At 49.6% G+C, this 14,813-nt stretch overlaps 2 protein-coding genes across 4 annotated transcripts in view; both read left to right on the forward strand.

The window, feature by feature from the left end:
- The window catches only part of NSMCE2 (NSE2 (MMS21) homolog, SMC5-SMC6 complex SUMO ligase), a 127,349-nt gene extending 126,670 nt beyond the window's left edge, over positions 1-679 (forward strand). For all 3 annotated transcript variants that reach the window (XM_084282873.1, XM_084282874.1, XM_084282875.1), the window contains one exon: positions 300-679. In XM_084282873.1, the coding sequence (XP_084138999.1) occupies positions 300-414 (115 nt within the window). In that variant the 3' untranslated portion in view covers positions 415-679. The remainder of the gene's footprint in view (positions 1-299) is intronic.
- A 7,158-nt stretch (positions 680-7,837) lies between these two features.
- TRIB1 (tribbles pseudokinase 1) lies at positions 7,838-14,480 on the forward strand. Its single transcript, XM_084281715.1, has 3 exons — positions 7,838-9,626; positions 10,041-10,333; positions 12,187-14,480. Exons 1-3 carry the CDS (start codon positions 9,294-9,296, stop codon positions 12,653-12,655), a joined length of 1,095 nt encoding a protein of 364 aa, XP_084137841.1. The 5' UTR covers positions 7,838-9,293; the 3' UTR covers positions 12,656-14,480.
- The last annotated feature ends 333 nt before the right edge of the window (positions 14,481-14,813 follow it).

Raw genomic sequence — 14,813 nt, forward strand, 5'->3', positions numbered from 1 at the left:
AGTGTTAGTACCCTTACTAATGCGGGCAGTTTGTGTACAGGGAGCAAGAGAGCGATCCCCAGGTGAGAGGCTCCACCTCTCCCCTCTTCCTTCCTTCAGCTGTTGATTCCCTCCGCTGTAGATAAACGGATTTATTTTTCCCAACAGAGAACTGGTGAAGCGGAAAAGAGGTAATGAGCTGCTGATAGAGAGAGTGAATCCCAGATAAATACAATAAAACAGCAGATGTCATTTAAAAGCCTGTATCTGACTAATACAATTCTTCTCATTTACCCGAGTCTCTCTTTTCTTTTTGACAGCTGCCCTAAAATTGGCTGTAGCCACGATGATGTAAAAGAATCAGATCTAGTGCAAGACGAAGCACTTAAAAGAGCGATTGACAGTCAGAATAAACAAAGCTGGTCAACGCTGTAGAAGTCAGCTGGATATGTTGCTGCCACAAAGAAAATTTGTTATTAGAGATCTTGTGAGATAAGCTGCTGATTGTAAGCAGGTTGTGTAACTGATTGTTATTTAAAGGGTTTCATTTATAGGCAAAGTTGAAGGTCTCAGCTGTAACTGGAAGTGCTTTCTTAAACTGCCAAATATGAGGGATTCCAGTGTAGCTCGTTGTTTTCTCCCCTTTCTGAAATTCAAAGATCTTATATTTGATAAATAAAATGTGGTTTCAGTCATGTAACCTTCCTTGTCAGCGTGTTAATTTTTTCAGCCTGTTAGAGGTGCAGATTCTGCCAGCATTTAACAGTGATTGCTTCGCTCAGTGTTTCAAGTAGCTCTGTTACTGTCTCTGTAAGTACTGGGAACACTCAGAGTTGGGCACTGACCACAGTTTACCCAAGCTATATGCCCTGCTTGGGAGTGCTTCCCTGTTTTGATGCAAACCTCAAGATACTTCAGAGGAGCTTAATTTCCATGAAGTGCTACACGTCTGTACCTTGTGTGTGGCCACACAAATTTACCGCTCACCTTTGGGGATCTTGGCCTTGTTCTTATAACTATTGAACACTCTGCACTAAATTATGCTTCTCTTTTGAAATGCAGAAGCTCTTATTTCAGATTTTGTGTATGTGTGTGGAATTCCCAGGGAGCTTTGCTGTAACACTGTATGTTAGGAGACTCCAATTATTTACAGATGTGTTCCAGTAACTAATTTGTAGACAATACGAATATATTGTAACCATATGACTTGAATTTAAAAACAGATAACCAAATATTATATCCATGCATTTAGGTACAAATTCAATAAAAGATTTAAGCTTTGTGACACTCGGTATTTGCTCTTGAAATTGATCTGCAAACTAGCAGATAAGATGCTAGGTATATGCAGCAGAAATAGCCACAGGTAAAAAGAGCTGCCTTGGTTGGTGGTCAGGTGGCACGTACAGAATCACAGAGTGGGTTGGGTTGGAAGGGACCTTAAAGCCCACCCAGTTCCAACCCCCTGCCCTGGGCAGGGACACCTCCCACCAGCCCAGGCTGCCCAAAGCCCCATCCAGCCTGGCCTTGGACACCTCCAGGGATGGGGCACCCACAGCTTCTCTGGACAGCCTGTGCCAGGGCCTCACCACCCTCACAGTGAAGAATTTCTGCCTTATATCTCAAACTCAACCTACCCTCTTTTAGTTTAAAGCCATTCCCCTTTGCCCAATCACTACACTATCTTGGCATATGTGAAACTGAAAATACAGGGCTCTTTGAGCTTTGGGATCCTTGGTGGGTTAGATGTTGTTTTCCCAGGTCATTTTTCTGAACTTACAACCTGACATTTAATATAAAATGCAACCACGTTACCAAAATGCTAAGCTTTTCATTCTGGGCCGCTGTTTGCTAACAGCTTTCCTTTATTAGACCGTTATTAACCCCAATTGCACTTCGAGTGCAAACCACTTCAAGATGAAATTATTATTTTGTAATTGAAGAATATTAATCTGCAAGCTGATTTCGTAGCTAAAAAAGGGAACTGGGCCATTATTATTTGCACTGAGCTTTTGTGTTCAAAACACTTCATGGGAATTAGCTGGATAATTTTCATAATGTGGTTTAACCCCAAAGGTCTATCTTTTCAAAACTCAGTAGTGATCATGAGTACTTCTGTCTGGAAGCCCAGCTGAAATGTTTGAGAAAGGCCAGGAGGGAGACTTGAGCAGTGTGTACTTGTTTGTCTGCTTATGTGTGAAAGTCAGGTCCCTTTTCAGACATCTCGGGTCTCAGGCTAATCACTTTTCAGAAGGTGGGTTGCTGAGTTTCAGGAAAGTGATACCATTAAATACCACAAGGGAGGATGTTAACTGTAGTATTGGAATAAAAAAAGTAAAAACCAAAACATAACAAAACAAAAGTGGTGGTTGTGGTGGTGGTGGTGGAGGGATGTCCTAAGCTGTTGGTAGCTTTTTCTCAGAAAGAGAAACCTGTGTGAAACCTACGGTGGCTCCACAGTTTGCAGTTTCTGATAGAGGTCCGTGCATGTTGTCCTCGTGGATCTAATTCCATCCTTACTGGTAATCAGGCTCCCAAGTTTTCAGAGGCAAAGATGCGTCTACAATTTCCATGGCCGCAGCATCGCACCTCAAATTTAGTTCATGTAGGTGTTGGGATGTTTAAATATACCTTCAAATAATACATAACATTATAAATGCTAGATTATACCCAGATTAATTTGTACCTACAAGCTGCTGGCATGGTGATGGCAAAATACAGGATCTTCCTTTCCTTCTTTGCTGGCCTGAGCTGGGCAGCGTTAGTGAATCAGAGAGCCTATAAATTCTGAAATCCTTCCCAGCCTTCAGCTGGGAGGAATGGACTGATTTTTGGGAGTGCTTCTTTGCTTAGCTTTAATAACAGTGACATATGAGGTTATGAGGTGTATGTAATTAAATAGAGGTAGGTTTCTTTAATCATCAGACACCTCTTTTTCAAGTATGGCCACAGCCATATTATTCAGAAAAAGACAAATATTTGATGCACTTATGTCAGGATTGCTTAAAAGGGTCATGCCAAAATCAGTGATGTACTGCACAGATTCAACCACTAGAGAAAACTTGTTGTATTTACTGCAATCAGTGAAGCTGTGGCCCCCCAAACATTTGGCCCTTCTGAATTTAAACTGTGCCCAAGCAATCCTAGTACAATGAATGAATCTATTTTTCTCTGAACCCGGAATTTGAGCCATCCTGTTGCTTTTCCATGGCTGATTTTTTGATACTTGCAAGTACTTTTCCTTCTGAAATTGGAATAATCCAGGCTTGGTCATCAGCGTGAGCTGCAGCTGGCATTTACTGGGCGGAAGAACAGAATTGCCTCGGCAAATACAGAAGGCTTCTGTGCCTATCAACTGACCTGGTGGAAGCTATAAAACACTGCTGCTTCCTCGGGGTGGCTGGAGTCAGTGGCAGCTCTGTGCTTTTCATTTGCAAGGTCTGGGCTTCGTTACACAGCAGTGACCTCCCCGTTCCCACGTGTCCCACGGCCCACAGAGACTCTGCTCTGGGTAGAAGTAGCTTGCAAGAGTTAAAGAATAAAAATAAGTTTCTGGGATGAATAAGCTGATCTGTATGATTCACAGAAGTGGAAACAACAGCAGTTAAAGCTTCAAATCTTAATCTGTTTTGGCTGTAAGATATCATATGTAAACAGGCATATGTTAACAGTTCACAGGGTAATTTGTGTCTCATTGTTTGACGTCAGGAATTTTGCAACAATATTTAAGGAAAGAAACTCAGAGGTGAGGCTTTTTTTTTTTTTTTCTTTCCTGTTGCATAAGGGGTCCTTTACAAGTACAGCAAACCTAGAGATAGTTGGGGTCCCGATGTTAGATGTAGTAAGGGTCTGTCACTGACCTTCCCTGTCGGCCGGGGAAGACCCATGGAGCATTTTGACTGATTAAAGAAACACCTAATCAAACATTAAAACAACTAAAAGGCATGGGAGATCTATATGCAAAAGCTTTCAGTGGTACCCCGGGGCACGAAGCTTTAGCACAGCTCTCTCGCTGGAACAGATTCTCCATTTTAAAACCAGAGACTCCCTCTGAAGCCTTCAGATCAGCGGAGCCATGACGTGTGAAGAGAAGAACTAATCAGGCAGGCATCTCATGGAAGATTTAGCACACTTGTGCTAAAAGGAGCACACATTCCTCTGAATCAAGGGTATATTCATCATTGCTGCTCCTGAGCTGTGATCTTATTCATTCCAGAAGCATCAAAAAGACTAAGGCTAAGTCAGTGCTCCCTTGAGAAATACCCGGAGCAAGAGCAGGGGCTGGAGGAAGTGATACCGATGACTCAACAGCCAAGGCCAACACACTGCCTTATTTTAGACAATGTCCTCTTGGATATACTCATGTTTCCTCATGAGTGGCTGATGACAAAGGTCTTACCTACCTGTGGTCACAAGTGCCTCATGACGTTTTTTTCTCAAGAATAGCTCGAGCGCTGTGGCCAAAATGAGCGCAGGATTCACCGTGGGACTCGATTAACTTCCACTGCAGTTTCAAGTGAATGTCAAACTTCACCTGCCCTAAAAATCCCCCTGTGTGGACCCTGAGGTACTGTGCAGTCTGTCAGCTGAGCATTTCCCTGAGGGGTGGTGCTCTGTGATGCAGTGGGGATGATGCACCTAGGAAATGTGTTTCCTGGAGTGGAAGCTGTTAGAATATCCCAAGGACAGTTCCTCCGCTCTCGTGCTGGTGCCAAAGCTTTAAAGCGATGTCTTCTCACTCCAAGTGCAGATTCTTCTGCAAAGCCATCAGTCAGCAAAGATTTTTTTCATTTTTAACATACAGGGTTCTGACTGCACGCAGGGATTCCAAATCTTCCATAAATAACGATTTTATTTTCCGGCCCTAAAGCACTTGCAGTGAATGCACGTTATTTCAGACACGTGGCACGGTCACAGCAGTGCCCAGAGGAGGATCCTGTGTGTAGGTGCCAGCGGATTTTAGGCTGCAAGCCAGTAACAGTAAGAGGGAGGAATATCACATTGATCGTCAAGCAGGTAAAGTCCTGGGATGTGTGCAAATCATGTGATGGGTACCCATGGATGTGCTTCGCCTTCTGCGTGAGTAATCATCTTAACAGGATGGCATCAACATACCTAAAACCTGTGTGATTTGTTGTTTCAAAGCGCTGCCTAAAAACAGCAGCAGGGCTGGGGAGAGACTGTGCCTCACGCGGTTATTCGGATGTTAGTCCCGACCCGCAGACAGGGCATGAAAGCACGCACATGAATTGAATTGCATGGGAAGCTTACCAAAGGAAGTGTTTGCTTGTAAACTCGGTATGAATAGGATCTTCTCTGACCGCAAGGGAAATGGAGAGACGCTCATTCACTGTCCGCTTGTGCAATCAGCTTCTGAAGTAAAAACAGGGTTTGAGGTTTAAAACCTGAGCCTTCACACATCTCACCAGCAACAGAAGAAGCCTTCATGCTCCTCGGTCCACGCAGAAACAAAGTCAGGAGGCGCTGCTCATGAGACTCCCTGGATTCAATAACAGGGTTATCAAAAGGGAATTATTCGGCTTTCCTGGCGACAGCAGCCCTCAGAAGAGTTTCTGGGAGGGCTTGAGGGGAGACATCTGAACACCATTACATTTCACTTCTTTTGATGTCACTACACGCCTGTCATGTGTTTTATATCTCAGCACTGAATCTGCCACTGAATTTCACAATGTGTAAGGCTGGCTGTAGGGTTACCACAGATGCGATTCCTGCTATAAAACGGGGCTTTTAAGTTCTTTATCACCTGGCAGCACAACTTCTCTGTGAGCCTTTTCTGTGTGGGGTGAGTCTATACAGAGACTCCGTGGCAGATCACGGGCTCTCTGCTGGTTATACACCACTGGCTAAAGTCTGATACAGTTAAAGTCTTAACAGTAGTTTAAATATCATTAAATGGCTTGAGATAACTTTTAAAATAAAGATAGTTACTTTACATCATTTGCCTGATAGTTTAATATTCACTGAGACATTTGTGTGTCATGCGTCCGTCATCCGATAACTAAAATAATGACTTTTTAATTTCTTCCCATAGCAAGCACCCGGTTTATTTATAAGTGGCCTAATCTAATAGAGATTTACTCCGTGTGTCCCAGGAGACGCATTATCAAAGTAACCAGACCTGTCCCAAGCACTTGGGAAGTGGGGAGCTGGTTACACAATTCTCATTGCCGCCGGCTGCTCCAGTTACAAAGATAAAGGGTCAGAGAAGTGGAGCAGTGGAGATAACTCTGCGAGCATCTCGGGATAAGCAGCTGAGCAGGTGAGCCTAGGCACGGGCTGAGGGTGAGACGGGCAGATGCCTGAACGCCACAGAAGAGAAATTCCCTTAAAATAACATGCAAGGAGAGGGGATGCCCGAGGTTCCCATTGACTGGAAACTCCTCAGACTTCCTTAGGACGTGGGAAGTGCCTGTTGCACACTGTTGTCCTTTGCCAAGGACAAGGACTGTGTTCCCAATGGCCACCCCTGCCCCACCTTCCTGCTCTTGGAGCATCCAAGGCCGGGTGTTTGGTTCCTTATATTTGCTGGGTAGAGCTGAATTTCTCTCTTTGTGTATGCCAAGCAGGTAGCTCAAGGAAAATCCTTTTTTGAGGGGGAGGAGGAGATGAGATGAGATGAGGAAGGCTTGAGCAGGGAGAAAAAGGAAGACCCCAATGGCTTGTGATTTCAGGACACCAATGTGGGCGATACACCTGGATGCCCACATGAAGTGACCTACAGTGTGTCTAAACATGAGTCCGCTAAGGGCAAGGGTAGGAGCCCCACGTCATGCAAAAAACTTCTAATGCTGAAATGCTGCAGCAGTTCTGCCCTTCACAAAGCTCTTCCTTGAATCCCTACTTCTTTCTCCACTGGTCCATAAAAAAACAGGCTCGCGTGCAAGCAGTGGCAGAGATGGTTGGGGAGGACAAGTTTCAGCCCTCCGAGAAGCACCAGTGCTGTGCAGCCAGCCACCCTTGGCATCCCTTTTTTTGGTTGGTGGTTTGGTTTTATTTTTGGATATATATATTTTGTTTTGGGGATCGGCCAAAATTAGAAAAGACAGAAACCCCAAACTTGGAATCACTTCTCTTTCCGCTCAGTGGCTTGTTGGAAAGAACTTGGTGAGGGTAAGGAGGAGGCTGGATGTGGACCTTTCCCTGTGATCCATACCCAAACCTAACTGGGAATTAGGTACTGAGCACTCTTAATTTAGTTAATTGTAAACTTTGCATCGCTACTATAAGTTTATTCATGATATTAATGCTATGGGCACCCAGCAGCATGCCAGTTTTAAAGAAGCCATGAAGGTTTCCTGCTGGGAAGAGCTGCCCCCATCATGCAGAGACCTTCTGCTGGCCAGATTTAACATATCTGGGTTCACCTGGGCCACATTTCGGTGGTAGAGCCGAAACTTTTCTGTCTGTGCAGCAGCCGGGGGGCACCGACCAGATGCTGCTGCACACTGACAGCACCCATGAATACCTTTCTGAAGGTCCATCGCTATTTTGGAGAAGTGCCTACACCATGCCCCTGTCCCCAAAACCCCTGACACGCTCTCCTCACCCCACCTCACGCTCTCTCGGACGCAGCAAGCGGTGCGTTAATGCAGAAGCCGCTGGCCCAGTTGAGCCGGCAGCGCTATCCCCGTCATCAGCCTTCCAGGAGGGGAAACGTAAACCAAAAAAAGGCTGGCGGGCCCGCCTGCGTGCTTCACCTATAAGAGGAACGAAATAAACCAGCACGCTCTGGGTTGCGGTGAATCGCTCTGAAACAATCTGCAGACATTCGCCGAATTGTCTTTCTGTTACAAAAAAAAAAAAAAAAAAAGAAAGGAAAATGCAGCCCCTGGGATATCCCTTTATGGCATATGCATTTTATGTTTAAACGCATTAATGGGACTGCTATGCTGTGAGTCATCCAGCACCAGAGTTTCATGTGTTTCTTAAAATACACTACAAGGAGCTGAGGGCAGGCGGGGCTGTGCCGTGCAGTTATCTGCCAGGAATCCCGGCGGGTACCTGCGCTCGTGGCATCACCACCACGCCGGGGACCCCATCCCGCTCCCTGCCTGCTGCCAACACGGGGGGACCGGAGCAGGATGGGTGCTGGGCCTGCAGGAACAAAACCTGGGCTCCCTCAGTTATTAGGGAGCCTCAGCACCGGATTGCAGCACATTTGCATATATGTAAACAGCAAAGCTGGGAGAGTTTCCTTCTGGAGCACTCTTGTCAAAACTACAGCTGTCTGTGCTTTTTTTTTTTTTTTTTCCAGTGGATGATTTGTTGTCTGTTTTTCTTTTTTTTTTTTTTGCTTCCATTTCCTGGCAGTCCCAGCAGAACACCTCTTTCATATGGCTTTAAAGCCACACTTCTGGGCTGGACGGGGGTTCTTGAGGTTGATCCTGCTCCTCACCTGCCACCTCAGCTGCTCGTGGGGATGCTGGGCCTTTGGGGGATGCTGTTCTTTTTGGAGATGCTGTTCCTTTTGGGAATGCTGTGCCTTTTTGGGATGCTGTTCCTTTTGGGGATAACACATGGTTTCGAAACGGGGGCTAAAATTATTTCTGGTGGTGATGCCCACGCTCACCGATGGTGAGCACGCACCAGCGCTGTGGGGCAGGCTTTGGGATGAGCAAAGGTTAAATAGTGGCTGGCGAGGCAACAGCGGGGTTGAGGTGGTGCTGAACCCACACAGGAGGGGTTCCTGGCATTGCAGCTTGTTTTTTTTTTTGGTTTCAGCCCCACGGAAAGCCTCGGCGATGCCGTCTCGATGCCCCCCCCGAGCTTTCTGCCACCGCATCCCCGCAGCACCCCGCGGGTCGCCGACCCAAAGCATCGCTGCCACTTCCAGGGGGGGCTTCGCAGAGGCTCCCCTCTCCCTCGGCTGCCCCTTCCCTCGTCTCCAGCACCTCGGGCTCTCGGGGAAAAGGGTTTCGGGGTTTCGGGGACCCCAAGCAGCCCCGTGCCCAGCCCGGCGGGGCGCTGCGGGGCGCGGGGCGGAGCGGGGCGCAGCGAGGCGGGGCCGAGCCTTCCTCCCCTCCCACTTCCCCATGCGTCAGGGCCGGGGTAGGAGGGGGGAAAAGCGATTTTTTTTTTTTTTTTAAACCAACTACTTTAACACCGACTCGGCGGCAGATGGTGGACACGGCGCGGGGCTGCGGCGGGGACAGCGAGGGGATGCGCCAGCCGCGCTCCTTCCTCCTCCACCACCACCTCCACCTCCTCCTCCTCCCTTAACCCCACAGCCACCCCAAAACCACCCCAACCCCGGGCTCCTCTCGCCGATCCCGGCTCCCCTTTTCTCGGCTCCCCCCATGAGCCGCCCGGCTCCCCCGCCGCCTCGCCGGGCCGCCGCGCTCCTCCTGCCGGCCGCCCGCTGCCGCAGCGCCCCGGCCAAGCGCCTGCCGCCGCTCCCCGACGGCCCCAACGAGGAGGCTCCGGCTTCCAAGTGGCCTCGCCTGGCCGAGTGCCCCTCCGGCCCCCCGGATTGCCTCAGCGCCCCTTCTTCGCCCTGCGCCCCGTCCTCGCCCGCCGGAGGGGCTGCGGGACCCAGCCTCATCGCCTCCTACCTGCTGCTGCCGCTGGCCGAGCGGGAGCAGGTGTCGAGGGCGCTGAGCGTCAGCTCCGGCAGGGAGCTTCGCTGTAAGGTGAGTTGGGGGGCTCCGAGGGGGCGAGGAGTCTCGGTGTCCCTTCCCTTGGGGCTTCTTTTGGGGTAAAAGGCGGGGGAGCCTCGCCACGGAGCCGCCCGGTGAGGAGCGCCGCTCGCTAGGGGCTGGCGGAGGACTTGGGGTGAGCCCAAGGGGTTGGGGTAGCCCTGGAGGTCGTGGTGAGGCTTTAAGGGGTTTGGCTTTGGGGTTAGGTTTGGCGATTTGTGGGTTGCTTTTTTCGTTTTCCCCTCGCCGATGCGAGGAAAGGGGCTCGGAGCCCGCTGCGAGCGGCGCTCCCGCGGAGCCCTGGCTGCCCTCCAGCTCCCTCGTCATTGTTTGGGAAGAGTTGCTACGAGCGAGGCCGCTTCCAACGCCCTTGAAAACGAACTTTCTTTTTTAATTTCCTCTTCACAGGTGTTCCCTCTCAAACACTACCAGGACAAGATCCGGCCATACATCCAGCTGCCGTCACACCGCAACATCACCGGGGTGGTGGAGGTGATCCTCGGGGACACCAAGGCCTATGTCTTCTTCGAAAAGGACTTTGGGGACATGCACTCCTATGTGAGGAGCTGCAAGAGGCTGAGGGAAGAGGAGGCTGCCCGGCTCTTCAAGCAGATTGTCTCGGCCGTAGCCCACTGCCACCAGTCGGCTATCGTCCTCGGTGACCTCAAGCTCAGGAAATTTGTCTTCTCCAATGAAGAAAGGTGAGCGGTTGTCGGTGGCCAGCCTCTGGGTGAGCGGGCGGGGAGGAAAGCCTCATCTGTGAAGGCAAAAAGCATCCCAGGGAGCGTGAATGGCAGTGTAAGCCGGGCATCACCTGCGTGATGCGGGCTGCGTCACGTGCGTGGAGCAGGTCAGGGATCCAGCTGGTGCGTGCCTGCTTGTAGTTGGGTCTCGACTGACGAAATGGAGGAAACTCGCCGTGAGGCTCCTCTCATTCAGCACACGTTCGGTGACACCCGCTGGAGGACAAAGGGGCGATAGTCAGGGCACTCGGTGCCAGATGTCGTGTGTGGGACTCCGCCGGGGTCGAATGAATCAAGGGCTGGGGCAGGGAGAGGAAGGAGGGGATGGAGAAACCCCGCTGCGGAGCAGGAGAGGGGTCTCCTCCCAAAATCTCTGCTGGTTAGGTGATCTGCTGCCTCTCCTGAGGCTGTTGGCTCCCTCCACGACCGGTGGTGGTGGTGCCCTGCCCGTGCCATGGATGCGGGCATGCACAGGAGGGAGGGCGGGACACGGTTAAATATCCTGCGAGGAAGAAAAGCGCTTTGGTAAAACTTAGCCTAAAGCCTCGGTTTATAGCGAGGAGGTTCCAATTTCCCCCCTTCCACAGGCATGCTTTTGGAATTAGTTTCTAAATTTAGGTCAGGGAAGATCATTCAGCGTTTTCCCTGGGGTGTTTGCTGCGCTTGTAGTCCATCACTGCACATGGCAGAGCCAGAAATACTGTGCTAATCGGCAAAACTGACTCTGACCAGCTGCTTGTCCCGTGGAAAGCTTAAAAAATAAGTAGAAGCTGTCATGGAGTTGTGCTTAATCTGATGAAACTGGAGATGATTTATTGAGACAGAAGATTTTTTTTTTTATTTTTTTTAACTCTGCTAACGCTTCGTCAGGATATCGGTTATGAATGCGATAAGAAAACTAACCAGAACTGCCCCCCTTAAAACACAGCCAACCATATGTTGACATGCAAAGAAAGTAATTCCTTTGAAGGAAACTATTGCAGCTTTTCCCGCCCATAATAAGATGAAACATTTGTTGAAATGTTACATTGCACACAGCCTGGCTCATTTGGAAATACGCGTTGCACAGGCGAGTGTCATGTGCATCACATTTGGCAAGAAGAGGGTTAAGCAATGGCAAGGCAGGCTCTTGGGCTCACCAGCACAGGTGCAGTTTCAGTGCTCCCGCGGCCAATCCCGGGCCCACGGTTCACATTGAGTCATATTTTCCGTTTACAGAACCGATGGGTATTTTGCATTGCAGCAGGAGGTCACGCTGAGGACAGGCTGCAGTTAGCACATCCACGCAGCGGCGCGGCCGGCGGAGCCCTGCCGCAGCACGTGAACGGAGGCGCTGCTGATGAAAGGCTCCCAGTTAACCCAGACGGGGGACGAGGTGGATATGGTACCACCTGGAAAGGGAACAAATAATAGTAAAAAAAAAAAAAAATACAAATTAAAAAATCAGATGAGCTGGTGAGCACTGCGAATGCAGGATTTTGCATTTTAAAACTCACACAGACACACTGGTTCTGGCTCATCCCATTCAAGGAGCCTTGCTGGTGTCCCTGGAGAGCCTGGCACCTTGCTAAAATCCCCACTCACTAAGCAGGCATCGCCGAGCACATGCCCGATGCGTGTCTCTGCGCTCGGGTCTGGGATAAACAACTTCTCTGCAGCAAATTAGAAAGTTGTTTCCACTCCTTTCCTCTGTGCTAATGTGTGAAAGGGAGCGGTGGCTGCTGTGGCGGACGGCTTTGCTGCCTGTAGCTCTGCCTGTGTTTCACCACCCCAAATCTCTAACCCGTGGCTCCTTTCCTTCCCCTCCACAGGACTCAGCTGAGGCTGGAGAGCCTGGAGGACACACACATCATCAAAGGCGAGGACGACGCTCTCTCAGATAAACACGGCTGTCCCGCCTACGTCAGCCCCGAGATCCTCAACACGACGGGGACTTACTCGGGGAAGTCGGCCGACGTGTGGAGTTTGGGAGTGATGCTCTACACCCTGCTCGTGGGACGCTATCCCTTCCATGACTCGGACCCTAGTACTCTGTTTTCCAAAATCCGCCGTGGACAGTTCTGTATTCCTGACCACGTCTCCCCCAAAGCCCGATGCCTCATCCGCAGCCTCCTGAGGCGGGAACCCTCCGAAAGACTCACAGCCCCAGAGATCTTGCTTCATCCTTGGTTCGAGGCGGTCTTGGAGCCTGGATATACAGACCAGGAGACGGGAACTTCTGATCAAATTGTTCCAGAATACCATGGAGACAGTGACGATATTAGTTCCTTCTTCTGCTAATCGGAAATCTCAAGAACCTCGCTGTTCTCACCTCTGGCATCTCCGTAGGGTTTCATTATTTTATTTTATTTTTTTTTTCCACGTTACAAACTCACAGCATCTTAAAGTGCCAGTATGATCGGAAAAGTGACCTTGTTGAAAATAAACGTCAGCCCGTCGATCTCCGCTCCCTGAGCGTGTGCTCGGAGGCTCGCCCGCCCGCTTGCTCTGCCGCTGGGCTCGTCCCGCTGGCCCTGGAGGACCCGTGCAGCTTCACGAGAGCCTCCTGGCTCTTCTCCTGCCTCCCGTGCCCTCCACCGCTGTCACCGGCTGCGTTTTGGTTGCAGAGTCTTACTGCTGGCGACGTGAGAGACTCGAAGCCAGCCCTTGCCTTTCCCCTCCTGCCGCAGTGGCTCGGGGATGTGGACAGTGATGTGCAGAGGGTGGGGGGGGGCACAGGACATGTCTCTAATTGAGCAAATCTGACAAAAAATGTTTCTTTCGGGGAGGAAAAAAAAAAAAAAAGGTGGAGGGGGAATTGACTTGGCATCTTGCAAAGTAGCTTTCTGACTGTAAGTGCACTTTAGTGAGGGAAGGTCTCCACCGGCCACGTCCAGCTACCTGCTTGTTGCCCCAGCTGGTTGCTTTTCCCTAGGGACGAAGCTGTTAGATCCTCCTGTAAGGCAAATCGCTGCTGCGATCACTACTGTGACCCTTTCTGACGCAGAGCGTAGCTGATCTCCCAGCTGGATCCCCTCTGATGCCATTTGCTGAACACAAAATCATTTTAAATAGCCTTCAGCCTCAAGTTACCATGGCGTGTCCCATACGACTTCGTGCCCTCAGCGAGCTGGTCAAGTAGCAGGTCTCGTTAGCTCCCAGTGCCAAAAGGTATCCGTTTACCAAAACGTAACACTATCGGGTGGGGCACCTTCCCTTGGACAGCGATAAGGGGTATCTTGTACAGTATATGTAAACACGTTCGTGTCTTCCTACGGGCTCAATTCTTAGGAACAGCACATCCCCTCTCCTTCCCCCCTTGCCCCCAGAAAGTTAGTCTTAAGAATAAAATCTCCGTACACTCTTAAGTTGATTATTCAGGTATGTTGTTGGCCTCTGGCTACGTACTTTTTCCCCCCCCTCCCCTTAAATTTTTTGTTTTGTTTTGCATGATTATTCATAGTCTTTCCAATGTGCGTGGATAACCGATAGACCTAAATCATTAGCTTCCTGGGTTTGGGGGTAAGTAAAGCTTAGTCCTGCATAAAACTTCTGCCATGTTTCCCATCTGGTGCCCGGCGGCTTAGATGAAGAGGTGGCCGTCTGCAGTGGGCGAGGAGGAGGCGTCTGTGGTGGCCCCGAGGTGGGTGACGGACCCCACGGGCGCGGCGCAGAGCGTGGACTTGTCCCGCGCGCTGCGCGAATACCATGTATACCTCATGGACTGTGTACTTTGTACATACCTTACTGTGTGGGGTTTTGTTGTTTTTTGTTTCATTTTTTTTTTTTTTAATTGTACTTTGTTTGTCCTAATAAGAGGTGTCAAAGAGCAATTTAATGTGAATTATTGTTGGCAATACTAACTTGACAGAATCATGAGCATTAAGAGCAGGGCGCTACAGCTCTCCGTTGCACTAAACTTCTCATGATTGCTTGACTTTTGTATCTGTGATACAGTTTAACCCTTCTATGGAAAAGAACAGTACATCTGTGTATATATTGGTAGAAAAATCTGCCAGAAAAGCTAAAAACACTATGTCCAACTTGTAAATATCTGTATATATATGTGGAAACCTGGATGACAAAGTCTGACTTGTAGAAAGTTTTAATAAACTTGGTTTCATAATGCTTGCTCCCATTCCTCGTGGTATCTTGGGGTGGACTTTGGGTGTCTCGGGGCTGCAGTGTTTGAAGTGTTTTGGCCACAAAGCACGTCAGCCCGTCACTGTTGCCTGCATGTGCTCCATCACCCCTGAGCTCCCTGGTTGAGTCCACATGAAGGTGAGAGGGGATGGGGGACTCTGTTCCCTGACTGTGGGGCTGGAGGGAGTGGAAAGAGCTATGTGGGACAGCGTGTCCCATTTACCTGAAAAACACAGGGCAGAAGAAGTGGCTCTGCTTTGGAAAAATCGGTCTAGTTTGGCTGCCAGGTTTCAGCTGCCGAACTTGAGGCACCCGA

The sequence above is a fragment of the Netta rufina genome, assembly GCF_964035555.1.
Source record: "Netta rufina genome assembly, chromosome: 2".
In the NCBI taxonomy this organism is placed as follows: domain Eukaryota; kingdom Metazoa; phylum Chordata; class Aves; order Anseriformes; family Anatidae; genus Netta; species Netta rufina.

Excerpts from the sequence above, each read along its gene's own strand:
- TRIB1 (XM_084281715.1), top strand. The coding sequence starts at position 9,294 with ATGAGCCGCCCGGCTCCCCCGCCGCCTCGCCGGGCCGCCGCGCTCCTC. Across the intron at positions 9,627-10,040 it reads GCAGGGAGCTTCGCTGTAAG|GTGTTCCCTCTCAAACACTA; the intron begins GTGAGTTGGGGG and ends TCCTCTTCACAG. Across the intron at positions 10,334-12,186 it reads GTCTTCTCCAATGAAGAAAG|GACTCAGCTGAGGCTGGAGA; the intron begins GTGAGCGGTTGT and ends TCCCCTCCACAG.